General features: G+C 35.3%; 1 protein-coding gene across 1 annotated transcript in view; it reads right to left on the minus strand.

Annotated features, from left to right (window-relative positions):
• Window positions 1–6634: 6634 nt before the first annotated feature.
• The window catches only part of LOC123880230 (probable cationic amino acid transporter), a 98604-nt gene continuing 81345 nt past the window's right edge, over window positions 6635–23893 (minus strand). The window contains exons 11-18 of the mRNA XM_045928229.1: window positions 15043–15110; window positions 14817–14917; window positions 13313–13456; window positions 12472–12643; window positions 10347–10474; window positions 9374–9572; window positions 8445–8537; window positions 6635–7814 (exon numbers count right to left, since the gene is read on the minus strand). Of these exons, the coding sequence (XP_045784185.1) occupies window positions 7724–7814; window positions 8445–8537; window positions 9374–9572; window positions 10347–10474; window positions 12472–12643; window positions 13313–13456; window positions 14817–14917; window positions 15043–15110 (996 nt within the window). The 3' untranslated portion in view covers window positions 6635–7723. The remainder of the gene's footprint in view (window positions 7815–8444; window positions 8538–9373; window positions 9573–10346; window positions 10475–12471; window positions 12644–13312; window positions 13457–14816; window positions 14918–15042; window positions 15111–23893) is intronic.

Raw genomic sequence — 23893 nt, forward strand, 5'->3', positions numbered from 1 at the left:
GAAACCACACTCCAATAATAAAGAGTTGGCAAGAAGGCAGGAATTCAAGTCACTTGAGAGCAAAAGATACCTATGTATTTACTAAGTATATTTCAGCCTACACCGGAGTAAGTACCTACTCGCATCACGTATGTAATGCATAGGTAACTGTATACTTAGAAATGAGAGTCGGTGCATGTTGTTGCCGCCTTTTGAGGTCCGTTCTATTTATCCAAAGTTTTAAGAATTTCGTTAGCTATTTTTACCAACTCTTTATTTAAGATCCGCTGCAGTGATTCGGAACGTAAGAACAGTGACAGCGTAACGAGACAGCTGGATGGCTGCTTTGGGAACAATAGGATAGCATGAACAGTTAGTTACTTATGCTAACACGAACGATATATTTATCTTACGCTAAAGAAGAGGCTTTTCTGTAACATTTAGTTATTGTATCACTAGTGTGATATGTAATGAGCTTTTATTTTCCGATACTATCTAATGGTAAGTGATTACTTAACAGGAAAGCGGGATAGCCTAGGAAGTCAGCCCGTTATAAATAGCTGTGTCGTACAGGAACTTGATAAGTTTACGAAGACTTGAGCCAACTTAGAAATTATGAATGTCAAATTGATCCTGCCGGTAATCGATCCCGTGACTTGTTCACATAATTAACTAGCGACCAGCCCGGACTTCACACCTGTCACTTTACCTTCTAATGAAGAAAATGAGAAGAGTACCTACCTATTCATATTATTATTGTAAACAGTTATTTCGAAGTAACATACCATAGTACCTAGTTAATATAAACTGAAAGAGTGTAAGTGGTAATATTATTAAGGTCCAGTTATATGGAAGTGTTGAACTTGCGTAACGATAAAACTTTGACATTCAATAAATGCAAAATAGATTGCACGAGACATGGTAACTTTGCACCAGCATTTGATATTTTAACCTTAATCGTGGAGGCCTGAATACTGACTTGTGCAAACTACGTAACTTTTTATTGGCAGTCAAAGTTTAACCGTACCCATATAACTTTGACCGCCTGTCTTAGGTTACTTAGAACTCAGCTAGTTAAATAAATTATCTTTCTTTAAATGTTACAGAATAGCCTCCTTTCTTACAACCTTTAAAGAATACATGTAGGCCACGGAGAATTATTGTATTGCATTGAAATGGACATTACACAAGTACGCTAGAAGAGGTGTGCCCGTACATAATGAAGTTATTTTTTGTGCCGATACGAAGAGCATCTCCGTACATACTGGGTTAAATTTTTAATGCTGCCACTTTTTGGCAGGCGCATTAAGTATGTTGATGCCAAAAAGTGACAGCATCACAAAATTTAACTAAATCAGTTGAACTGTACATGTGCAACTAAGCCTAAGCAACTTAAACCTGTATTAAATGAATAACTAGAAACGAGCTGATAACTTTCAAACGGCTGAACCAATTTTCTTGACTTATAGCTAGGAACACTTTCGATCAAGCCACCTTTCAAACAAAAAAACTAAATTAAAATCGGTTCATTAGTTTAGGGGCTACGATGCCACAGATAGATGCACAGATACACACGTCAAACTTATAACACTCCTCTTTTTGGGTCGGGGGTTAAAAGGGCTCATGAGAAGTCATTTTTTACGCATTATACATATATATTTTTTATTGATTTGTGTTTTTTTCTGAAAGACACAAAACGAACAATAAGTCAGAAACAGGCAATATTCTCCTAAAGGTTTTGAATAGCATTTTACCTCTTCCACGAGTAGTTTTCGGTCCTACCTACTTTTTATAAATTATATCATAAATAATTTAATTCTACAATATATTATATACATAAATACGAGTATACTATCAATAAGTTTTTATAAGATTATCCGTGGCCATTGCGTGACATATTACATAGTATCTGCCTATTTTATCTCTTACACATCGATTTTAATAACATACTCTTACAATATGTAATACATAGATAACAACAGGATTAAAATAATGTCTTATTTATACCTTAATGCGTAATAACAATAAATAAAAATTGTGTCTTTGTTACGTACCTATGACACCAAATGCAATTATGATTGACAAAATAAGTAAACGATTGAGCATATTGAACTCCTTAACTATAACAAAATAATATCACGGACAGAGATCAAGTAGTAATGGATATATACTTATTAATTATATTATAGCTAGACATGTAGGTAGGTAATTTGAAATTGTAATATGGCACGTTTAAGCAAGGCAAAATGGAGTCTGAAGAGAATTATTACTCTCGTCGTCGACCTTGAAACCCACATTGAAGCCTGATTTGTATACTAGGTTCATTAGTTAAATATAGTTGGTAGTATGTAATGTCAATAAAATTACTTTGATGAATGATCTGATATGTTTATTTCAGGCAAAATATTCTTGCCTACTTTTAGGTATACATAGTCGTAAATAGTGTCAAAGGTGAATACTTCGCAACCTAGTCAGGTCGACCCTAATTGTATGCTGTCTTATAAACATAAGTGCTGGTATTTCACTACAATGTTGTGACTTCTGTATGTTTCTTGGTTATTATAGAACTACATAACCTCTTTTTCTAACGTGAAATGTTACAGAGAAACCGAGCTTAAACAGCGGCGTACTAAGCTCGTCAGAGGCCGGGGCGGGATTACTGAGACCCTCGTTATCTGTTATTTTTCAAAGATTATAGTGCCAAAGAGGCAGGTCCAGGAAGGAAATATGAAATCAGTTAAAACGCGAGTGAAGCGAGTGTGAATTTTTTCCTTAATATCACAGAAACGATCTAGGTTCACTATTTAGGTTTTTATGAACTTCAAACTTTATCGACTTTACTGAATATATTTTGCATTTTATTAAAGGACTTCTCAAGGTTTCGAGACCCTCTAGACTCAAGGCGAACCCAAATTTAGTAGGTAACCGGTATCTATATCCATTATGTGCAAATACACTGTTAAATGAATTAAAAAGATGCAATATTGACTCGACGACTGACTTGACCCTATGAAGAATCATATAACTCTTTAGTCATGTTATTAGAGAGAATAAATATCTCTTTTGACTCCTTTCTACGTTAGTGAAACGTGTCTAGATTGTTACAGATTATTAATGCATTAATCTTGTAAAAAAACAAAAATGAAAAAAAAAGTTTCAGAGGTAGGCTTATAAAAAAAAACTTATAATGGAAATAATCACTGAGTACAAAACAGGCCATTCCTACTTCCCATGATTCATTTCATGATAGGTTCAGATAATTACACGTATGTAGGTCGTCTGCTGTTATAAATAATAACAGAGGTGAATGATAATAATATTACCGTATTGAATTAATAATCTGCACCTTCCTGTATTGTGGAAATGCACAACATCTAACATCCATAGATTATTACGTGGTTACGTGAATGCAACATTTAGTTAAATCTATTACGATTATATGCTTCAATCTATCGTCTAACAAAATAATATGCGTTAAATATGAATCCCTATCAACGTAGTGACTTTAACTAAAAAAAAATACTGTTGGCATGTACAGTACCTTTCCGTGTTAATTATAAATTCGATATTAATTATTTTTTTGAATATTATATTGTTTTATAAGTCGTAACTACAATCTCGTCAAACTTAAGAGGGGTCTCTCCGTCACTCGCTTCATACAAACATAGTTCTAATTTCATTTGAATATTAAGCAACCAGAGTCCATGAAATTTTGCAGACATATTCTAGAAACTAATATCTATGTCTGTGGTCTTCCAGATTTCTGTTAAAATATTCGGTTTCAAAGTTACACGGTCTTAAAAATATACATACAAATCTTTGAGCCCCTGTAATTTTAAAACTACATATTTTTAGAAAAATCTAAAACACCACAGACACAGATATTAGTTTCTAGAATATGTCTGCAAAATTTCCTGGACTTTGGTTGCTTAATATTCAAATGGAATGGAACTACGATTGTATGAAGCGTGTGACGGAGAGAGCCCTGTTAAAAAGATATCACTTCCTAGACATAGAATTTCAAAATGAATGCACGTTATAAGTTATAACCAATGCCGTATATCTATATTAACATCCCACCAGTATACCTATTCCTAATTTTAAGGCCTTTACCCAATTCATTGTTCCAATATTTTTTATTAAACCTTCAGAATTCCAATTCCTTATTTGTAAAGAAACATTTCTACCGATTAATTATTTCAAATGTATTCCATTAACCATCATTGTTTTAGCTCTTTTCGGAAAGTTATTAAATGCCCTACAAGATATTTATTCAAGAACAACAACGTTTATGAATAAGGTCTTGGTAATTATCTGAAAAAATATCTTAATTTATTCAGCCATGTTTTGCAAAAATTTTGATGGTCAAACTTTATAGTTAGTATCATAATTTGGTATAATACAGTTATAATATTTAGTTAACTAAAGTGTTATCTTCAAAGTGAGTATTTCTCCATACCTATACTGATTTCTAACTGATAGGTAAACAAATGGCTCTTAAGCAAATATCATAGGATAATTTTCTAATTTTTTTTCTAAATTAATATTATCATTGAGCCTTGAACCTGCAAACGCATGGTTATTTAGATTACTCAGATTTTGTACAGTGGCGGATTATGATTTTCATAGGCCCGAGGCGCTTAGTGATCTGGAGGTCCCCTCCCTATAATGAACGAGAATCAGGATGGTTCACTAATCAAATTAAATAGGTGAATGTGATGAATGAAAATTGCAGAAAAATATATTTTTTTTTTTTTTGATTGCTAATGATTAAAATAAATTAAGTAAAAGAAATAAACTCTTAGACACCAAAGCTTGTTTCTATTTAATATATTTACGTTCCATATTTACATTCTCTAGTAAAAATTGTACTTGTAATTTTTTACTGGGATTACTGCAGAATTTTTGAAAATGACTTTTACTATCATTGTCATGACATAGGCAGAGAAATAGAAAAGTTTTTTACAATAAAGATTCACAAAACATAAAAGCGCGAGCGAAATAAGCGAGTTTTCAATTTTAATTAAACATCTAGGTCTTAGTTACATAACATTATATTTCAGCCTTATTTGGAATTCCACTATAAATAGTATTATTTGGAGGCCGCCTAGAATGGTAACCGTGCCTCATGCGCCTAAAGATTAATCCGCCACTGCCTAAGAAAAATAAAAAATAAAATGTAAATATGTACTTGCATGCCACAACATTTTAGCTCACATTCTACTACTTATATAGATATATATCGACAGAGTAAAACAAAGCGAATGAAGACTATCGTTATTAGGTACGTATACCAAATGCAATCGTTTATTTACCAATAATAAGTTTTTTATATGTTATCACTGTCACTATGGCACAATTTTAATAATAAATAAATAAATATCATAATAAATAATAATATTTTTATGAAATTTTATTCTAAAAATATTTTTTGTATCTGTTAACGTAATAACTTTCGCTTCGTGATTAGTAAGAAGTAACTTCATCGCCTAGTTAAGAATATTTTATTACATAAAATATCACATTTCAGAGAATGTTTTCTATAAAAATTAAAATAATCGATTTAAATTATTTAGGTAAATATGGCGAAATTTAGAAAAATGTAAGGCATAAGCCTTTATTGGGAGAGAAATAATTTGAGCACTTTTCCAAGCTTCAGAAAATTTAGACGTCGAGATAGATAGGTATATTTGAGATATGTGTTTAAACAGGCGTAAGATGTCAAGAAGACAGACGGACAGACAGATAGACAATAATTCAAAAAAAATTGTTTTGGGATCTATAGATATATACATATTATATCAATAGTAATGTTTTCTCTGACTAAAATTTTCAATATACTAAAGGTACAGAAATCGTTTAGTTAACTTTTATTGTAATTGTATAGATAGATTAATAAAGATTTCAACTATCAACGTTTAAATATTGTATAAAAGGTAGTAAGTAGGTAAATAAAAGTGGCGTGCTCAAAATATTCTCAAAATTGAAAATTCATTTGATATGTTTCTGGCTTAAAATTTTGAATTGTTTTAACTACGCAATCACGATTTTATTTTTAATAGATATTCTCTTATTTGTAAATAAAAAGTTTCATTTTAAACTTTTGTTGATAATAAGATAACAATCATCGAAGTAGTAAGCATTAAGTAAAGTTAATAAATTCGGGGCATTAAATTACTGTGAAAGATATACTCCACGTTACTACAGTAAATACAATCTATTTTTTCTTTAGTAATTTGTAAATACTTCAATGTATAAATAAAGTTTGAATTTGTATATAAATAAAAATGTTAGTGATTTCATTTATTTAAAGAGTAGTCGTAATATCATAGATAGCAACCAATGCTATTAATCCTAAAATTAAGTAGTTTTCAGAATATTAATCTGTACCTTAGGGCCGGCGCACATATGGCGGGGCGCAGCGCAGTGCATGCCCGCGAAGTTTTCTAATCGCGTGACACATTATGCGAATTTCTAACAGACAATGCACGAACACGCGCGGGACTGCGCGCGGATGCGCGAGTATCCGCACGGATGCACAATTGATTTTAGATATTATTTCAATGAGGACAATGTCGAAAATGTATTATTTTGAGTGTGAAAAATGCTCTGCGCTACGCTCCGCTATGTGCGCCGTCCCTATGAGTGATGATTTGGCAGGTAGATATCGAACTCTATTTTTCATTTGGAAAATTAAAAGTTTAGTGCACATTACTTACGCTTACCTACTCAAATCCATATCTGTTTGATATTATGTACCAGTCTTGAGATCAGATTTTAAAATAGTCAGTATAGTAGTAATAAATCTTCTATGGAAGTAGTTAAAATTTTTAAAGTTATCAAATTATTTAATAATATTATCAGTACAAATTTTGATACCAAACATTTAAGAGAAATTTTAACACACGTTCAGACATTTTATCACACCTTTTAGAAAAGATCAGTTCGCCGAATGCCGTATCGCTTTAAACCAAGTTTGAACCATTTGGCTTTCGTAATAAATTAACACAATGAGATGGAATAAGATAGACGGAACGTGTCGTCGAAAGGTGGCTGAGAAGTATTTTTGTTTTTTGTTCACGTAATCTGAAACTCCTACATAATATATTCTTTGCGATATAGAACTGCAGCTAAATACGAAAATTTGCGAGTGACGTATTTAATATTACCGTTAACGTTAAAGTAGGCTGGAAGAGTTGTGCGACACAAAATTAACGTTATTTTTTGTGCCGGAAATTGAAATTGACACTTTGTGTTGAATGATCTTCATGTTGACACTATGCTGACAGATGTTTCATCACTAACATTTAATTCCCAGTACGCCCTCAATATGACGTTCACTTAAGTTGCCTAAAAAAACAGGTCGGCAATCGCAGAACCAGCGTACTTGTATTAGCAGAGGTCAGTGTTGCCGTGGTACTCGTACTTTAATTTTCCATTTTTACCGTTATCTCCTACATGTTCCGTCGATCTTCTCACATATAATAAGACACTATTATTCATAAAATGTACCTATATGTCTAATATTAAACATAATAGGATTTATGAAGAATTATGAAAATACCTAATAGATAGGTACGAGATGAAATAAAATATAAGTAGTTTAATAAAATAATACAGCTACAAAATGCTTTTGGCCTTAAAATCATACAATGTTTCAATGTGCGCTTATTTTTGTAAGTAAATAATTAAATACCTACCCGTAAATGAATTATATGCTTAGATTCATGGAGGCCGGTTTGCTTTAGTCCCAGTTGTCGTATGTAACATCGGGGTAGGCCCACGGGGGTCGGCTTGAAGTGTGGGAGGTCGTCACGTTAGTACGTTCGTTGTATCTATAAATATATTTTATATTGAGCACCCATAAGCTAAGCTGCGCTTCCTCTACGTCCGCTCACCACACTCGCACGCCGGTACGAACATTCTTCACCACCTTCGATAGAGATGTATAATGCGTTCAAAATAGGACTGTCTTTGTCAATTGTAATTTGAAAATTATAGTTTGCAAGTGGAATATTCGGCATACTGAATTACTTATATTATAATGATTTATTCCCACATTAATTTAAGTAAAGTCTTAGAGGTGTCTTAAGTTCAACAAAATCTATTGAAAACATACAAAAAATATGTCATTCCTATTCTTACTTTATATGCATTATAATAATCAGTATTGGAGCAGCTAATGCGAATGCATAATAAAAACGTAGTGGATACGCAGCTTTATGGTTTTTAAAATGCATCAAATAAAACTTCTGTACTTCGTCTTCGCAGGAACCAAGCCCAGCATAATATATCTTCTTTTCCACTCAGTTCTGCCAACGAATTATCCACCCGTTTTACACGCATATCCCCTTTTTTGGTCTCCCTCTCTTTTTTTCCTTCCACATACACATTCAATACAACATTTGTGCATTCATTTTTTATTTAGACGATAAAAATAGCAATTGATAGCTAGTAAAACATACCGCGTTTCCACCTGCATGTAACCTGAGTTGCGGCTGGTTGACTGCACTGGTTCCAAGTCAGCTACGTGCCAAGCGAGAAGCGGATCCGAGAACCTGTGCGAACAATGGAAAAACCAAAGTTACTTTTCTACAACGAGACTTAGGTAATGTAACTATTTATTTAAATCAATGTATTATTAGATGTTGCTTGCTTCAAAGTACTACTACAAAATAGCTGAATTTAAAATTGTTAGTTGCGTTTTTAATAAACATTACCACAACGAGATAACGTCCTAAATGCGACGACCCCTGGTAAACCAAGCTTGAAGTATTAGGGCTGAGAGCTACGACGCGACGAATTCACGTCGTGTCGCGTTAAAAACTTTAATGCTTTTTAACTTGCGACGTGACTTTGAAAGACAAATTTATTCCAGCATGGCAGGGTGTTTTTATACGTTTCGAATAGGACTAATAGTTAATACCAATGTCAAAAATAAATTATTTCTCAATGATTATTTGTTTGTATAAATCCGACGGTCTTTTAAAATACGTAAAATAAGTTTTATCGTAACATTTTCAGTAAATATTTAAATTAGATTTTTTTTAATAAGAATATTAGCCATGCTAATCATGAGTAATACTCCCCTTTCCCTTCCAATTAAGTGTAAAGCTTGTGCTAGGAGTGGGTAAGACAATAGTGCAACGGGTGGGGTTTGAACCGCCGACCTTTCGGAGTTCAGTCCGCTTCTCAACCGTTGAGCTATCGAGGCTTTAATGCATACCAAATGTGTACAACGTCACACTTTACTATTTCATACAGGCTTCCATGCTTAAAATAGCTAGCTTTAAGTTTTATTGTAACATTTTCAATCAAATGAAAACTTGCTGGTTTAATTCGTTGATAATATTAGCATCGGGGTTTTTAAGATTGGGCCTTTAGTCGGACTTACGTATCATGGTTGCCATATAGTCCAGCGCCATCGCCTTCGAAGATATTGCGGTCTCCGGTAGTCAGGGGCTTATTGGACGCAGGTGGGATGGTGGTGCGATCCAAGGGGTTCGGTGGTGGTGGAGTAGGAGCCCGAGGCATCGGTGGGTTCGTTTCCAAAGTCGAATTCTTAATTCCGTACTTGAAGTACATTATCAGACCTAAAATGCAATGACGACTTGTATTATTTTTGCCAAAAAATTTCAACCACTGACTTTTTGATAAAAAAAATACAGATTTTATAAAATATGTACAGTGTACATTGAACGAAAATCTAGTAAAAATCTAGTAGGTAATTATCTAATCATTACTAAAATGTTTTTGAATTAGAGTACAACAAATGCCTGGTAATAAACAACAAGATACCTAGAAACTAGTGGGTCTTACGTCTTGAATACAGCCGTAAAAATCTATACTTATAAAAAATACCTACTAAATTTTAACATACTTAATTATTATTCATTGTTAGTAAAGCAAATTATTTGTAAGTAATTATTATTATTAAAATTTAATTTTATCACAATAAATACAAAACAGAGTAGGTTGTAATTTCTGGTGTAGTCGTTATTCTCAGTATAATATTATACCTACCAGAAAATTTACATTAAAAAAAAACTGTCCAAGCTGGCTCAAATCAAAAAATTTACGAAAACATTTTACACTCGTATAAGACTAAAACTAACTAAAAAATATTGCAAAAATACACAATTTATGCTAACAACAAGTTACATACTTTTTATCGTAAGAAAACTTTTCGTATGTGTGAAATTAACTACCCTTTACATTACACGTTTTCGTAGTGCAGAGAGGTAAGGACTCATAAGTAATTGGCCCTTGTACAAAGTTAAATATATAAATTATTGTTATGATAAATAGAATATATTAATTCGCCAAAACATTATGAAAGTACACAAATGATAAAAAATAGTTATTACCAAGTATCATCCAGACGGTGAATCGGACAAGAGTCAGAATAGATAGATTAAGAATGAGGTAAATGTTGACTAGAATAGCGATGGCTGGTACAAAGGGCAGGCCGGGCGCCGCATATACCAGGTGGGCACTGAAATTGAAAAGAACACTGTAAATAACGTTCTCGCAATGGATATTGCTAAGCTGCGTTTCCACTATTTTTGGATTAACTGTGTGCCAGGCATCTTAGTTAAGGGGCAAACGACGGGTCTGCCCGCGAAATTCAAATTTTATTTGGTTTTTCGCAATTTGTAAACTAATACGACAATGCCATAAGCCTACTTTGTCGTATTAGTTTACAAATTGCGAAAAACCAAATAAAATTTGAATTTCGCGGGCAGACCCGTCACATCCACCTTAATGGAGAACACCATTGTATTGGAATTTAGCTTAGATCACATTATATTATTGTCTCCCTGCGATAGGGAGTTAAATAGTAATATTGCATTTCACCTTACTTTACTACCTTTTAAACTTTTATAATATCATTGTACCTAAATCTTCTGTACTAGCCATTTATTAACATATTGTGTCTTTTAGTTGTAAATCTATTATTTTTTTGTAAATATTTATATTTATAAGAGTTGTTGGTTAGTCAAATAAAATTACATAAAAAATATATGAATTGGCTAATAAAGAGGGGAATAAGTCGCTGTAACTTAATTTATGCGTATTCAAATCGCAACATTATTTTATTTTCAACGTTATCTCATCTTGCGACCCTATTTGCCAGTAAGTATTTTACTTGCTTACTTTACTCATCTATTTTTATTAACTTTATTCATTTATTTCACAGCCGAATTAAAAAACAAGATTCGGTTTCAATTTCAGTCTTCTCTTTGATAAAAAAATATAATTTATTTTATTGAATGATAATCTCTTCAAACATCGTTATTATTTCGTTGAGATAATTTTCCTTAAAGAAATTCCTTTTTAACATCAGAAGTTAAGTAAGTATTTTTTCGATCTGGTAAAGCCTCACATTGCGGGAGACTGTAGTATAATTCTTTTAGATCTTATAATTAAAATACATACTTATGTATTTTCATTTTAATAACTATAGACATTTCAATAAAGCATGAAAACGGTAAAATTCGTTCGGGCCGCAGATGGTAGTTACGTCAGCGTCGACGATTCAGTTTATTTGATTTTGGATAGTGGGTTATGTTTCGTCTTAAAACTAGAGTAAAATATTGGGTGAGGCTAGAGTTGTGATAGTAGAGCCTTTTAGAGATATTAATTCTCTGTACCTACCTAGATCAGCAATCAAAATAGTTCCCCACAAAAGTCTGAAAAGCTTGTGTTAAGAATTATAGATAGATACCAGGTCCCTACTTACTAGGTTTTTTGTAATAGCCAATAGGCTATTACAAAAAATTGGCAAATATGCCAATGTTGGCTTAGAAACTTGAGATTTTGCATCAACGTTCGCTCTAGTTTTAAGAGTTCCACCACTAAGTAAGGCTTTTGAAAAATTATCTTCTGTCTTAAATCTTAACAAGTGTAAATTAAAAATTTTCAACACCCCCGACCAGTGAAGGTTACAGTAACTAGAAAAGAGCTGATAACTTTCAAACGGCTGAACCGATTTTCTTGGACTATTTCGCGCCTACGATCCAAAGTATCTCAGTTTTCCAAAACATCATTTTCAAATAAATAACTATGTATATCTAGGCAACGTCCATCTTGACAGCTTGACATTTGTCAATTGACACTTGAATATTATGAACCTAAGGGTTATCTAACCTTCTTTTCTACAAGAAAAGTAGAGAAGAGCTGATAACTTTTAAACGGTTGAACCAATTTTTTTGGATTATAGCTAAGAACACTCTCGATCAAGCCACCTTTCCAACAATAAAAACTAAATTAAAATCGGTTCATTCGTTTAGGCGCTACGATGCCACAGACAGATACACAGATACACAGACACACAGATACACAGATACACACGTCAAACTTATAACACCCCTCTTTTTGGGTCGGGGGTTAAAAAAGGACTTTAAAAACTTATTTAAATTTTTTTTAATGAGATATAGTTGCGGAAAAATGCTTTATATTGTGATTACGATTAGGTAATTTGGTAATTACCGATTTTGTGGTTTTCGGGAGATGGCGAGAAGAATGATAAAAATGGCCAGGATCAGAAGTATCATGGCGACAGCAGTGAAAGTTGACTCGCTCGGACTTCCATAGGCAGCCAACATGTCGAAAATGATCACCAAAACGTACATCAAACCAACTGCTTTGATGACGAACATACCTGAAAACACCACTAATATTATAATAATAGATGTATTCTACCCGAATAAGCAAAAATCTGCTAGCTTTAACAAATTGTAACACAATTATTCACTAAAATTCACAAAGTACTATCTCTGTTGTACACGAAACTTAAATCCTAGATAAAATAGGTATTATTATTAACTTCAGTTTAGTAAAAATGTTAGTTTTAGTTTCGTGTACAAAGAAATGAATAGGAGAATTATAACTGTGAGCACACAACTATTTGTTTAAATAGTTGTGTGCACAGTATCATACTGTGTATTGTGTGTTCAATTATTATTAAATAAAAAAATAATAAAAAATAAATAGATTGCAGATGCTGAAATTTGAGTCCGTCAATTTGTACAAAGATTGTTTCGATTCTAAGACTAACTACTTTTGTTTTTTGTACATTCAGTAATCTGCATCGATTGTTCACTTTGCTATTGACCAAACACTCGTTTCAGTAAAGAATAAAAAGATTCTATGCTTGAATACCGCCTACGTTACTAGCGTTTTCACAGGGTAGGTATATTTTGTAAAACTGTTGTACAGTGGAGGAACCGCAAAAAAAGAGAAAAAAATGACGACGAGTAATGGTGAATTATATCGTAATGCTTATAATAACTAGATACATACGTAGCAAATAACATTGATTGAAACGTACCGGAAACTTCAGTAGCCGGGCCGCAGTCTACCCACGGCAGCAGACCAGGGCAAAGATACGACATCGCGTGCAGTTGACGGTAGATATTGTTGAAGAAGCGGGCGCATCGGGAAGGGTTAGCTGAGCAACCTCCTGGTACTGCTCCTTTACCGGATAAAAGAGATTTAGAATTCTTTTTAAACAATTGAGGAGCTGCCGAACAAAACAGAGTAATTACAAGAAATATAATCTTACAGCAGGAGCAACAACCTGAATGGCTAATGAAAGTTTACCGTAATTTCCCGTTTTGATCGAAATCCTGAAGTTTGCACTTAATTTTAGTTAGGGCCGGCGCACATATGGCGGAGCGCGGTGGAACGCAGCGCAGAGCGTGCCCGCGAAGTTTCCTAATCGCGTGACACATAACGCGAATTTCTACCAGAGAATGCGCGAGCACGCGCGGGACTGCGCGCTGATGCCCGAGTATCCGCACGGATGCACAATTGATTTTAGATATTATTTCAATGAGGACAATGCCGATAATACTTTGACTGTAAAAAATGCTCTGCGCTGCGCTCCGCCATATGTGCGCCGGCCCTTAGACAGTTGTAGGTTGTTTTGTTTGTTGTTCGATTTCTTTATAATATTCAGTGATCGAAATCATTAACTTTAGACTCAAATTCAGTACAGTTTTAGGCTATTTTGTTTGGAAATGAGTTCAAATTTGTATTTGTGATGAGAGCCAAAAGAAAAAAAAAGCATTTTTTTCGGAAGTATTTTTATTTACACTGTTTATTGTTCGCTAGCTCCGCAATTGATTTTTATATTTTTAAAGGTTTAAATATTTCTTTGTCGTGTTTGGGACACTGACACCTATGCTTTAGTATTTTACCGCTAACATGTGATACCTATTCCTTAACACTGAAAGTTTGTTCCACTTGTTTGTTGTTGTTTGTTCTCTGTTTCAGAGTTGAAGGTTCCTAAGAGAATTTATAATTATACTCAAGTTTCTGAAATACTACAAAACAAATGAGCGTCTACTATTTCGTTGCCACAGGTTGCCACCTATGTTATGTGTAACCTACTCGTAACATATACAGATATACGGATATATATCCAATATCCGAAGATTAGTTTTGAGATCCCAACAATTGAATTGATTCCCAAGAATTACTCTAGTTCTTACTTCTTGCATCTGTATCTATACGCCTGTAAGTTTTGAACAATACAATCATTGCAAGTTTCGACTACTTTTAATCTTTGTACAATAACTCAAAATTTAAAAAACCCCCGACACAAAAACCTCTATAAGAAAACTAGAAAAGAGCTGATAACTTTCAAACGACTGAACCGATTTTCTTCGATAATAGCTCTCGATCAAGCCACCTTTCAAACAAAAAAAAAAAAAACTAAATTAAAATCGGTTCATTCGTTTAGGAGCTACGATGCCACAGACATATACACACATACACACGTCAAACTTATAACACCCCTCTTTTTGGGTCGGGGGTTGAAAAGGACTTACCGTAAAACTTGTTCTCGGTGTTAGAGTTAACCAAAAAGGCATCGTCTCGTCCGTACTCCTCGCTGTCATCACCAGGGAGCGTATCATCTGAGTCAGGGGAGCTGTGAACATACTTATTCGCTTAGCCATACGCGAGCTTGACGCCCAGATCAGAGCAACTTTGAAATGGTCGGCCGGCCTTTCGCCAAAGCAAAATTCGCAATTCGCAACGCCGTCGTTCAATTACCTGCGGGTGACTCGGCGTATCATCACCCGTTGCTGACTAGATGTCATCATATGAGTTTGCCCGACTCCCTGAAACAATGCAGAGACATTTCTTTACAATAGATTTTGAGCACAGGCAGCTTCGAATGTCTAATGGCCGATTTACACCAATTGCGTATGTAACACGTACACGTGACACGTGCGTATAGCGACGCGCGTGAACCCGTAGTCGTAACTGCACGCATTACGTCTACGTGAACGTTCCAGCCACGCAAGCAGTATGCCATTTCTCATACAGTTCCATATACATTACAACGCTATGGTACGCGCTACGTCTACGCTTACGGAGCCTATGTGAACGAGTTCTAAATTGACCGGACTATATATTGACAGGTCACTACTGTTTACGTACTTATAATATTATTTTGGTTCTGTTAGTGGCAAGAGGCGAAAGGGATAATGGACGAGTAAGGTGACCTAGTACGAGTAAGTAGTCTCGGGTACATACAATCTATCCCACTAAATGATTTTCCTTGAACCGCTAAGGTGTGAAACGTTATTGAATTCACTGTAAAGGTACTTAAGTACTTTTCGGGCAAGAATGGAATGTGAATAGGCATCTTATATAAGGTAAACGTCCTCGAAACGAATCAGGCCGAATATAGGAAAGCCTCTCTTGCAATAAAAACCGGTCAAGTGCGATTCAGACTCGTGCACCGAAGGTTCCGTACTCGGGTATTTTTTATAAATAAAAAAGTAAAATAAATAAAAATTTGTTTTAGAATTGTCAGGAAAAGCCCTTTCATATGATACCCCACTTGGTATAGTTATCTCACTTTGAAAATAGAAAATACTATTATATTTTGTTCATGAACACATAAAGTGCCCTATAGGTTTTCTTGATAGACACGACAGACGGATAGACAGAAAACAAAGTGATCCTGTAAGGTTTCCGTTTTTCCTTTTGAGGTACGGAACCCAAAAAGCAATCAATCGCGACGTAGGAATTTTAACAAAAAGTTCTAGATACTACAGAGTGCTACAGATTAAATGAGCAGCTTTCGTAGTTTGTAGTTGTCTATTCAATAGGAGCAAATGTAAACGGTAAAATGTTAAATAGATTGAATGGAGAAGTAAATCCCAATTTCTAGGAACGTTTTCGAGTACCTATTTGAAAATGGAGGTACCAATTAGCTGCAAGTCATTTCAATAGATTTCTATTTAAGTAATTCCTGTTTGCTGCCAATTAATAGGAGAGGGTATTTGCATTTTAGCTGTGCACCTATTCGTAACACGGATGGATCGTTACAATGGAACTTTTTGAAGTTCTTAAATTTCGATTAAGATATTATTACCTGCGCAATAATGAATTTCACATCTCAAAGGTAGTTTTAAACAATATTTAAAAGGGTTTCGATTAAATATTTAATTTAAATTTACATTTTTCGAGCGTACATATTTTATAAGTTATAACTATGGCCCCTTTTTTATGGAACTCAGCATTGGACGACGATAATGCAAAGAAGGTATTAGCACTGGTCAATGGTATAACGCTTAGTAATATAATGTGTTTTTGAGCAGCCACTAGATTATCCTACTAGATTACAACCTGCGGTTGTTCAAGGGGCGGATCAACACATTTCTGAAAGGTTGGCAACGTATCGGCGATTCCTTTGATTCTGCAAATGTACAGGGGCGGCGGTAATCACTTAACAGGACTCTCTCCGTCACTTGCTTCCACTCGCTTCATATAATCGTAGTTCCAATTTCATTTGAATATTAAGCAATCAAAGTCCATGAAATTTTGCAGACATATTCTAGAAACTAATATCTGTGTCTGTGGTGTTTTAGATTTTTCTAAAAATATGTATTTTTAAAATTACAGGGGCTCAAAGATTTGTATGTAAATTTTTAAGACCGCGTAACTTTGAAACCGAATATTTTAACAGAAATCTGGAAAACCACAGACATAGATATTAGTTTCTAGAATATGTCTGCAAAATTTCATGGACTTTGGTTGCTTAATATTCAAATGAAATTGGAACTACGATTGTATGAAGCGAGTGACGGAGAGAGCCCTCTTAACATCAGGTGACCCGCCTGCTCACTATTTTTATTAAAAAAAGCCATAAGACTTGTTGCCCCACATTCAGCGGGACCTCACATTGTAGGGGGACGTACGCAGTTCGGATAATTAGTTCCATGTTTATTATACCGAATTTAACTTAAATTGGTTGGAGATAAATTTTAAAAGCATTTATTTCATTATAAGCTGCTGGAGCTGTAAGACAAATATCATGCGGATTTAAAGGGTTCAAAACAATATACTAAGAACAATAACTGACGCGCCCTGGTTTACACGCAACGATGAACTACACCAGTATCTTCATATGCCAACTGTTGCTGAGGAAATAAACAAGTACTCCAAAAACCACAAAGTTCGTCTTGCCAAGCATCCAAACCCACTTGCCAACTCACTTCTAGCCGCCCCCAGAGTTAAAAGGTTAAAACGAGCTGACGTGCTCGATATCCGATGGACGATGGAGCAATGGCACTTCCGTTTTAAATCTCAAATTTAGCCCAAATAATCTGCTTATAGTCCCCTGACTGATTGCAGATAATAACAGGAAAAAAAAAATTATTTCATTATTTTCCACGTACTTAACAAATTTGGATTTAAAAACTAAGAAATCAAAAACATTACTAAATAATATATATTTAACACTTTTATAATTTATTTTTCTACGTTAATAATAATAAACGATAAAAAAGTGTAGTTAGGAGAGAAAACTTATTATAAAGAACCAGGACGTAATTAAACTTGTCAACTACTCGAAGATCTGTCCCCGTCACTTGTGGTTAATTGGAACGGCTACGAACTGAAGGACTGTAGGCACAGTTGCTTCGAAAAGCATTTTATTTTAAGAAATCTTATTACGTAAAGAGTTGCGACAGAGTACCGGATAAGCTTCTTCAGCACCAACCTCCATTGACGTCATTCTCATTTCATGCGACACGTTGATCAAACCGGTTCGTGCATTTGCACTTTCAGTGGGACCTTCTTAAAAAGCCGGTCAAGTGCGAGTCATACTCGCACATGAAGGATCCGTACCATCGAACAAAATAACACAATGTGCTTTTTTTTTTAATTTACATGGTGACCATTTTGAAATTTTCCATCTTCATTTTGTATTATTTGTGGCTATAGCGGCAATAGAAATATATAGAAATAAACACTCTGTGAAAATTTCAACTCTTACCTATTACATTTCATGAAATACAGCTCGTGTTAGCGAGACCGACTGACAGCGGAGGCTATAGGATCCGTTAGCAACCTTTGGCTATTATATTTTATTTAAACTCAGGATTTGATTTGAACCCTGTTCATGTTGCCTGGTACTCAAGGTATACCCTTTACAGTTAATATTATAAATACGAAAGTGTGTTTGTTTGTCCTTTCTTCACGCCCTAACTAAGCAACTACAGATGCATTGCGTGCGCTTTTTGAAGCTAAGAGGGGTCTCTCCGTCACTTGCTCCATACAAACGTAGTTCCAATTTCATTTCAATATAAGAAACCAAAGTCCATGAAATTTTGCAGATATATTCTATAAACTAATATCTATGCCTGTGGTTGTCCAGATTTCTGTTAAAATATTCGGTTTCAAAGTAACGCGGTTTAAAAAATTGACATACAAATCTTTGAGCCCCTGTAATTTTAAAACTACGAATTTTTAGAAAAATCTAAAATACCACAGGCACAGATATTAGATTCTAGAATATGTCTGCAAAATCTCATGGACTTTGGTTGCTTAATATTCAAATGAAATTGGAACTACGATTGTATGGAGTAAGTGAACGGAGAGAGCCCTGTTATGCGGATATGATTAATCAAACCTTTAACAGGGCTCTCTCCGTCACTCGTTTCATACAATCGTAGTTCCAATTTCATTTGAATATTAAGCAACCAAAGTCCATGAAATTATGCAAACATATTCTAGATACTAATATCTGTGTCTGTGGTGTTTTAGATTTTTCTAAAAATATGTAGTTTTAAAATTACAGGCGCTCAAAGATTTGTATGAAAATTTTTAAGACCGCGTAACTTTGAAACCGAATATTTTAACAGAAATCTGGAAAACCACAGACATAGATATTAGTTTCTAGAATATGTCTGCAAAATTTCATGGACTTTGGTTGCTTAATATTCAAATGAAATTGGAACTACGATTGTATGAAACGAGTGACGGAGAGAGCCCTCTTAAAATTATTGTTCCTGTCTTTAGATACGTGATCAATGAAAGTGCCATTGTGTAACTAAGTTTAAAGTTTACCTAGCGTTCCGAAGACTGAATAAAATATTGTTTTGTTCGAACGACCACGTCACGATACGATTGCGTGACGAAAGAAATTTGAAAATTGGTAGTAAACATGCGGGCTACTTCTTGGATTTTTCAAAATATAAGGCTGCGATTACATGTGTAAGTTTTACGTATTGTAGCTTACCAATTTCATAGACTAGGTAAGTTTAGCCAAACAGTCTTTGAATTAAACTATACTTAGATCTACTTACTAATAATAATCATCATAATATATCAATCGAAAGAATTGCTCCTTTGAAAATTGTTTTGATTCGATATATAGAAAACCTTATTGCACACAAAACAAGACAAAAAATACAAAGAAATTATAAACTAAAAACAATTGTATGCAAAGGCGGCCTTATTGCTTAAAGCAATCTCTACCAGGCAATCTGGAGGGAGGAGAGACTAGGTGTGTTGGATAGCGCCTACGCGCACATATTCTTATTTAGTAGTATAAATAAACGTTTTTTAAATTAGTTTCACTTCCAGATAAATTCTTGCGAATATTGCGTCAATTTTTTTATTATTTACTTCCTCAGAGTCGATTCCATGACTGATTCTTATTAGGTATTTACTTTAAGTATCAACTATGTATAACTTAGATATTTTATTCTATAAAACAAAATTATTATATGCACAGTTAAGTTACCCTATGTACCTATAAATTGGAAATTGGAATTCTGAAAGAAAAGGTCCGTACATTTTATTTATCACAATACAATATTATTACAAGAAGTAATGATTACAAAGCTTAGTGGTCAAGATACACTTAAAACCTTGAAATAGCAGGTAGGTATTTACAAACTTAATCCATTAGTTCCATTTCCTTTCAAACGAAGTTAAACATTCCGCCTGGGGAATGGATAGAATTTATATCAACTTCTGAATGACTGTTTGTTCTTGTAGGTAACTTGTGATTTCTATCTTTTACTTTGATATTGTTACGTACGGTCGGCCTCAGAATTCGAGTAACGATTCCGCGAAAGTAATGCATCAAAGACCTGTCGCACTTATTCACATAAGTGCGACAAGTCCTATTTCTATAAATACCCCACCACACACCTAACGCATAAGTATGCATACCTATCCGTGCTACGCGAATGTGATCATTAAGGTGCTAAACGACTTACGGCCTTTGACTGTGTGTACAGGTATATTTGTACAGGTATTTTATGTATATATAGCGCCGTGTTCTCTACCAGGGTAGAAAGAAAAACAAAAGAAATGAACACTAAAAAATATATATTATAATTCACAATTTTAAGTTACAATTTGTAAACGACAACATGATACAACGGGCTAGAGGCAACTAACGAATTACGCTACGTCGTGGCACGCGTAGCCTCTAAAGTGATTACTCGCTGGTGCCTGGTACGGAGTCGTCCTTAACTTATGAACCCCTAAATATTTCATTAACTGTCTAAAGAGACTGCTTTCAAATTGCTTTCCTTGATCTGAGCTCAAATTAATAAAACACCCATGTCTAGTAATCCATCCTTCATACACGAGTTTGGCTACTGTCTTCGCACAAATATCTTTAATTGGAAATGCTTCCGGCCAACCCGTTTCTCTATCTATCATTGTAAGACAATACCTGTAGCCTTCCTCTGAAATAGTGAATGGACCTGTAATGTCAATGTGTAAATGACACATTCTATCTACTTTTGCAAATTGCCCTAAAGGTGACATAGTGTGTCTGTGAACCTTTGCTTTTTGACACTCTATGCACGACCTAGCCCAAATACCTATATCTTTATTCATCCCAGGCCAAAAATAATTATTAGTTACCATTTTCCTTGTTGTTCTAATGCCTGGATGGCTTAGGTTATGTATTGTTTCGTATGCGATACGCCTAAACTGTTTTGGTAAGTAAGGCCTAGCCTTATCGCCTCGCAAGTTACAAACAATGGGCTTATTTACACTCGGCAAGTCAATTTTTATTAGTCTCGTATTACCGTTTTTTGTTCCTAACAATTCTGTGAGCTCTGTGTCGTTCGCTTGCGCAATAGCCACTTCTGTGAAGTCAAGTACAGACGGGCACGAAATTGTTTCAACGCGCGATAACGCGTCCGCGGGCGCGTTCTCTTCGCCTTTTGTATAGCGTATATCCGTCGTGAACTCACTAATAAATAATAACTGACGGGTCCTTCGCGGCGTTTCTTTACTACTACTTAGCTTTTTAAACGCAAACGTTAACGGCTTATGATCTGTATACAAAACGAGATCTCTACCTTCGAACATGTTCCTAAAATATTGCACTGACAAATAAAGCGAAAGTAACTCCCTGTCGTAGGTACTGTACTTTTGTTGCGTGTCAGTCAATTTTTTCGAAAAATAACCTAACGGAACCCATTCGTTATTTACTCTTTGTTGCAATGTGCCTCCAACGCAACTATTTGACGCGTCTGCCATTATAGCAAGCACTTGACCTGTTATCGGATACGCTAACAAAGCAGCGTTCTGTAAATTCAACTTGCATTGTTCGAAAGCTTGAACAGCACTTTCTGTCCACACTATACTACTTTTGTCACGTTTCTTTGCTCCGTGAAGATACTTATTTAATTCAGCTTGATATTCGGCTGCCTGACGCAAATGACTTCTATAGAAATTTACCATGCCTAGAAATCTACGAAGTTCCTCTACCGTTTTCGGTCTGGGAAAGTCTACAATTGCTTGGACCTTGCTTGGCAACGGTCTTAAGCCACTGGCTGAGACCTCATGACCCAGAAACTCAACTTTATCCTGCAAAAACGCGCACTTCGCTAAATTAATAGTTAGTCCAACTTGTTGTAATCTTTCAAAAACGGCCTCTAAATGTTTTTCATGGAGCGAACTATTTTCGCTAGCTATTATTAAATCATCTAAGTATGAAAAAACAAATTCGGTTTTATAATTCGCGCTATCCGGGTTATTTTGCTGAAAATTTGCCTCTAAATCCTGTAAAACATAATTATTCATGAAACGTTGAAACGTTTGTGCTGCGTTTCTTAAACCGAAAGACATACATGGCCATTCAAACAAACCAAAAGGTGTAATGATAGCTGTTTTCTCCACGTCATCCTCTGCTATCGGAATAAAGTGATACGCTCGGTTAATATCAATCCTGCTAAATACTTTCTTATCAGCTAAAATAAACGTAAAATCCTTTATGTGAGGAATTGGGTATCTATCAGGCTTCGTAATTGCATTCAGCGCTCTATAGTCTCCACACGGCCTTATATTACCATCTTTTTTAGGTACAACGTGTAGAGGACTCGCCCACGCACTCTTTGACGGGCGGCAAATACCCATTTCCTGCATAAGGCGAAATTCTTCTCTTACCTTTTTAAATCGGTCCGGCGGCAGCGGCCTTGGGCGCGCATGCACCGGAGGTCCTGAAGTCTCGATGTGGTGTCTTACGCTGTGACGTGGTGGTTCTTTGAACGTCGCTGGCATTGTCAATTCCGGAAACCTACTTAGAAGAGAATAACATGGATGCGACTCGGCTATAGTAAAAATAGATGAATACTCCGAGTTTACTATAGTGGAAATTACATACATGTTAGTCTCCTGATCTAACAATCGTCTGTTTCTTAAGTCTACTAACAAATTATACTTAGCTAAAAAATCCGCTCCTAAAATGGGTTGTTTAACGTCGGCTATTACAAAAGTCCACTTAAACGCACGACGCAATCTTAAATTTAACACTAGAGTCTTTGTTCCGAAAGTTTGTATTTCACTACCATTCGCGGCATAAAGTTTGTATTTATTATTTACTGTACTATCACACACTGATTTATAACTTTTAGGCAACACTGAAATGTTCGCACCTGTGTCTATTAAATAACGTATGCCATTGTCTTTATCCGTAATACATAAACGGTGGTTCCCTAATTCGACGCAGGTACCCACCGGTTCCACCTGCATCTCCACTAGTTTTCCTGCTGCTTATTCCAGGTGCACGGCTGTTCACAGCGATTAGCTCTCTGCCTGTATCTAAAATGATGCACGCAGAGCCAGTCCGGGCTATCCGGGGTACGTCTGGACCTGTTGTCGTCTCGTCTTCTGGAACGCGAACGACCACGGAAACCTCCGCGACCTCGCCTACCTCGCCAACTGTGTCTGGACCTGTCCAGCTGGTCCAACCTCGCATGGATCCTGGCTATTTCAGCTGCCATAGACGAAGTTCCGGGTACCGCCTCCTTAACTGCCACTTCTGCTATCGGTTGGGACTTCATAGTTTCCATTACTTTGTCAGCAATGACGGCTAGTCTGTCTAGATCTTTAGCTTCTGTCGCAGCCAGAACGCCTCGTGCTGCTGCTGGTAGCAGATTCTGCCATAAAATGCTTAGGGTCTCATTATTAATTTTACCCCTGGCCAGATCCTGCATCTTTCGGAGGAGGTGGCTGGGTTTCTGATCACCCAGTTCCATCTCCCCGATGAGCTTCTGTATCTGGCGGTTCTCCGACTCTTCATATATGTTCAGCAACCTTTCTTTAAGTACCTCGTACTTACTCTCCTCCGGAGGAT

This window comes from Maniola jurtina, chromosome Z (genome assembly GCF_905333055.1).
Source record: "Maniola jurtina chromosome Z, ilManJurt1.1, whole genome shotgun sequence".
Taxonomy (NCBI): Eukaryota; Metazoa; Arthropoda; class Insecta; order Lepidoptera; family Nymphalidae; genus Maniola; species Maniola jurtina.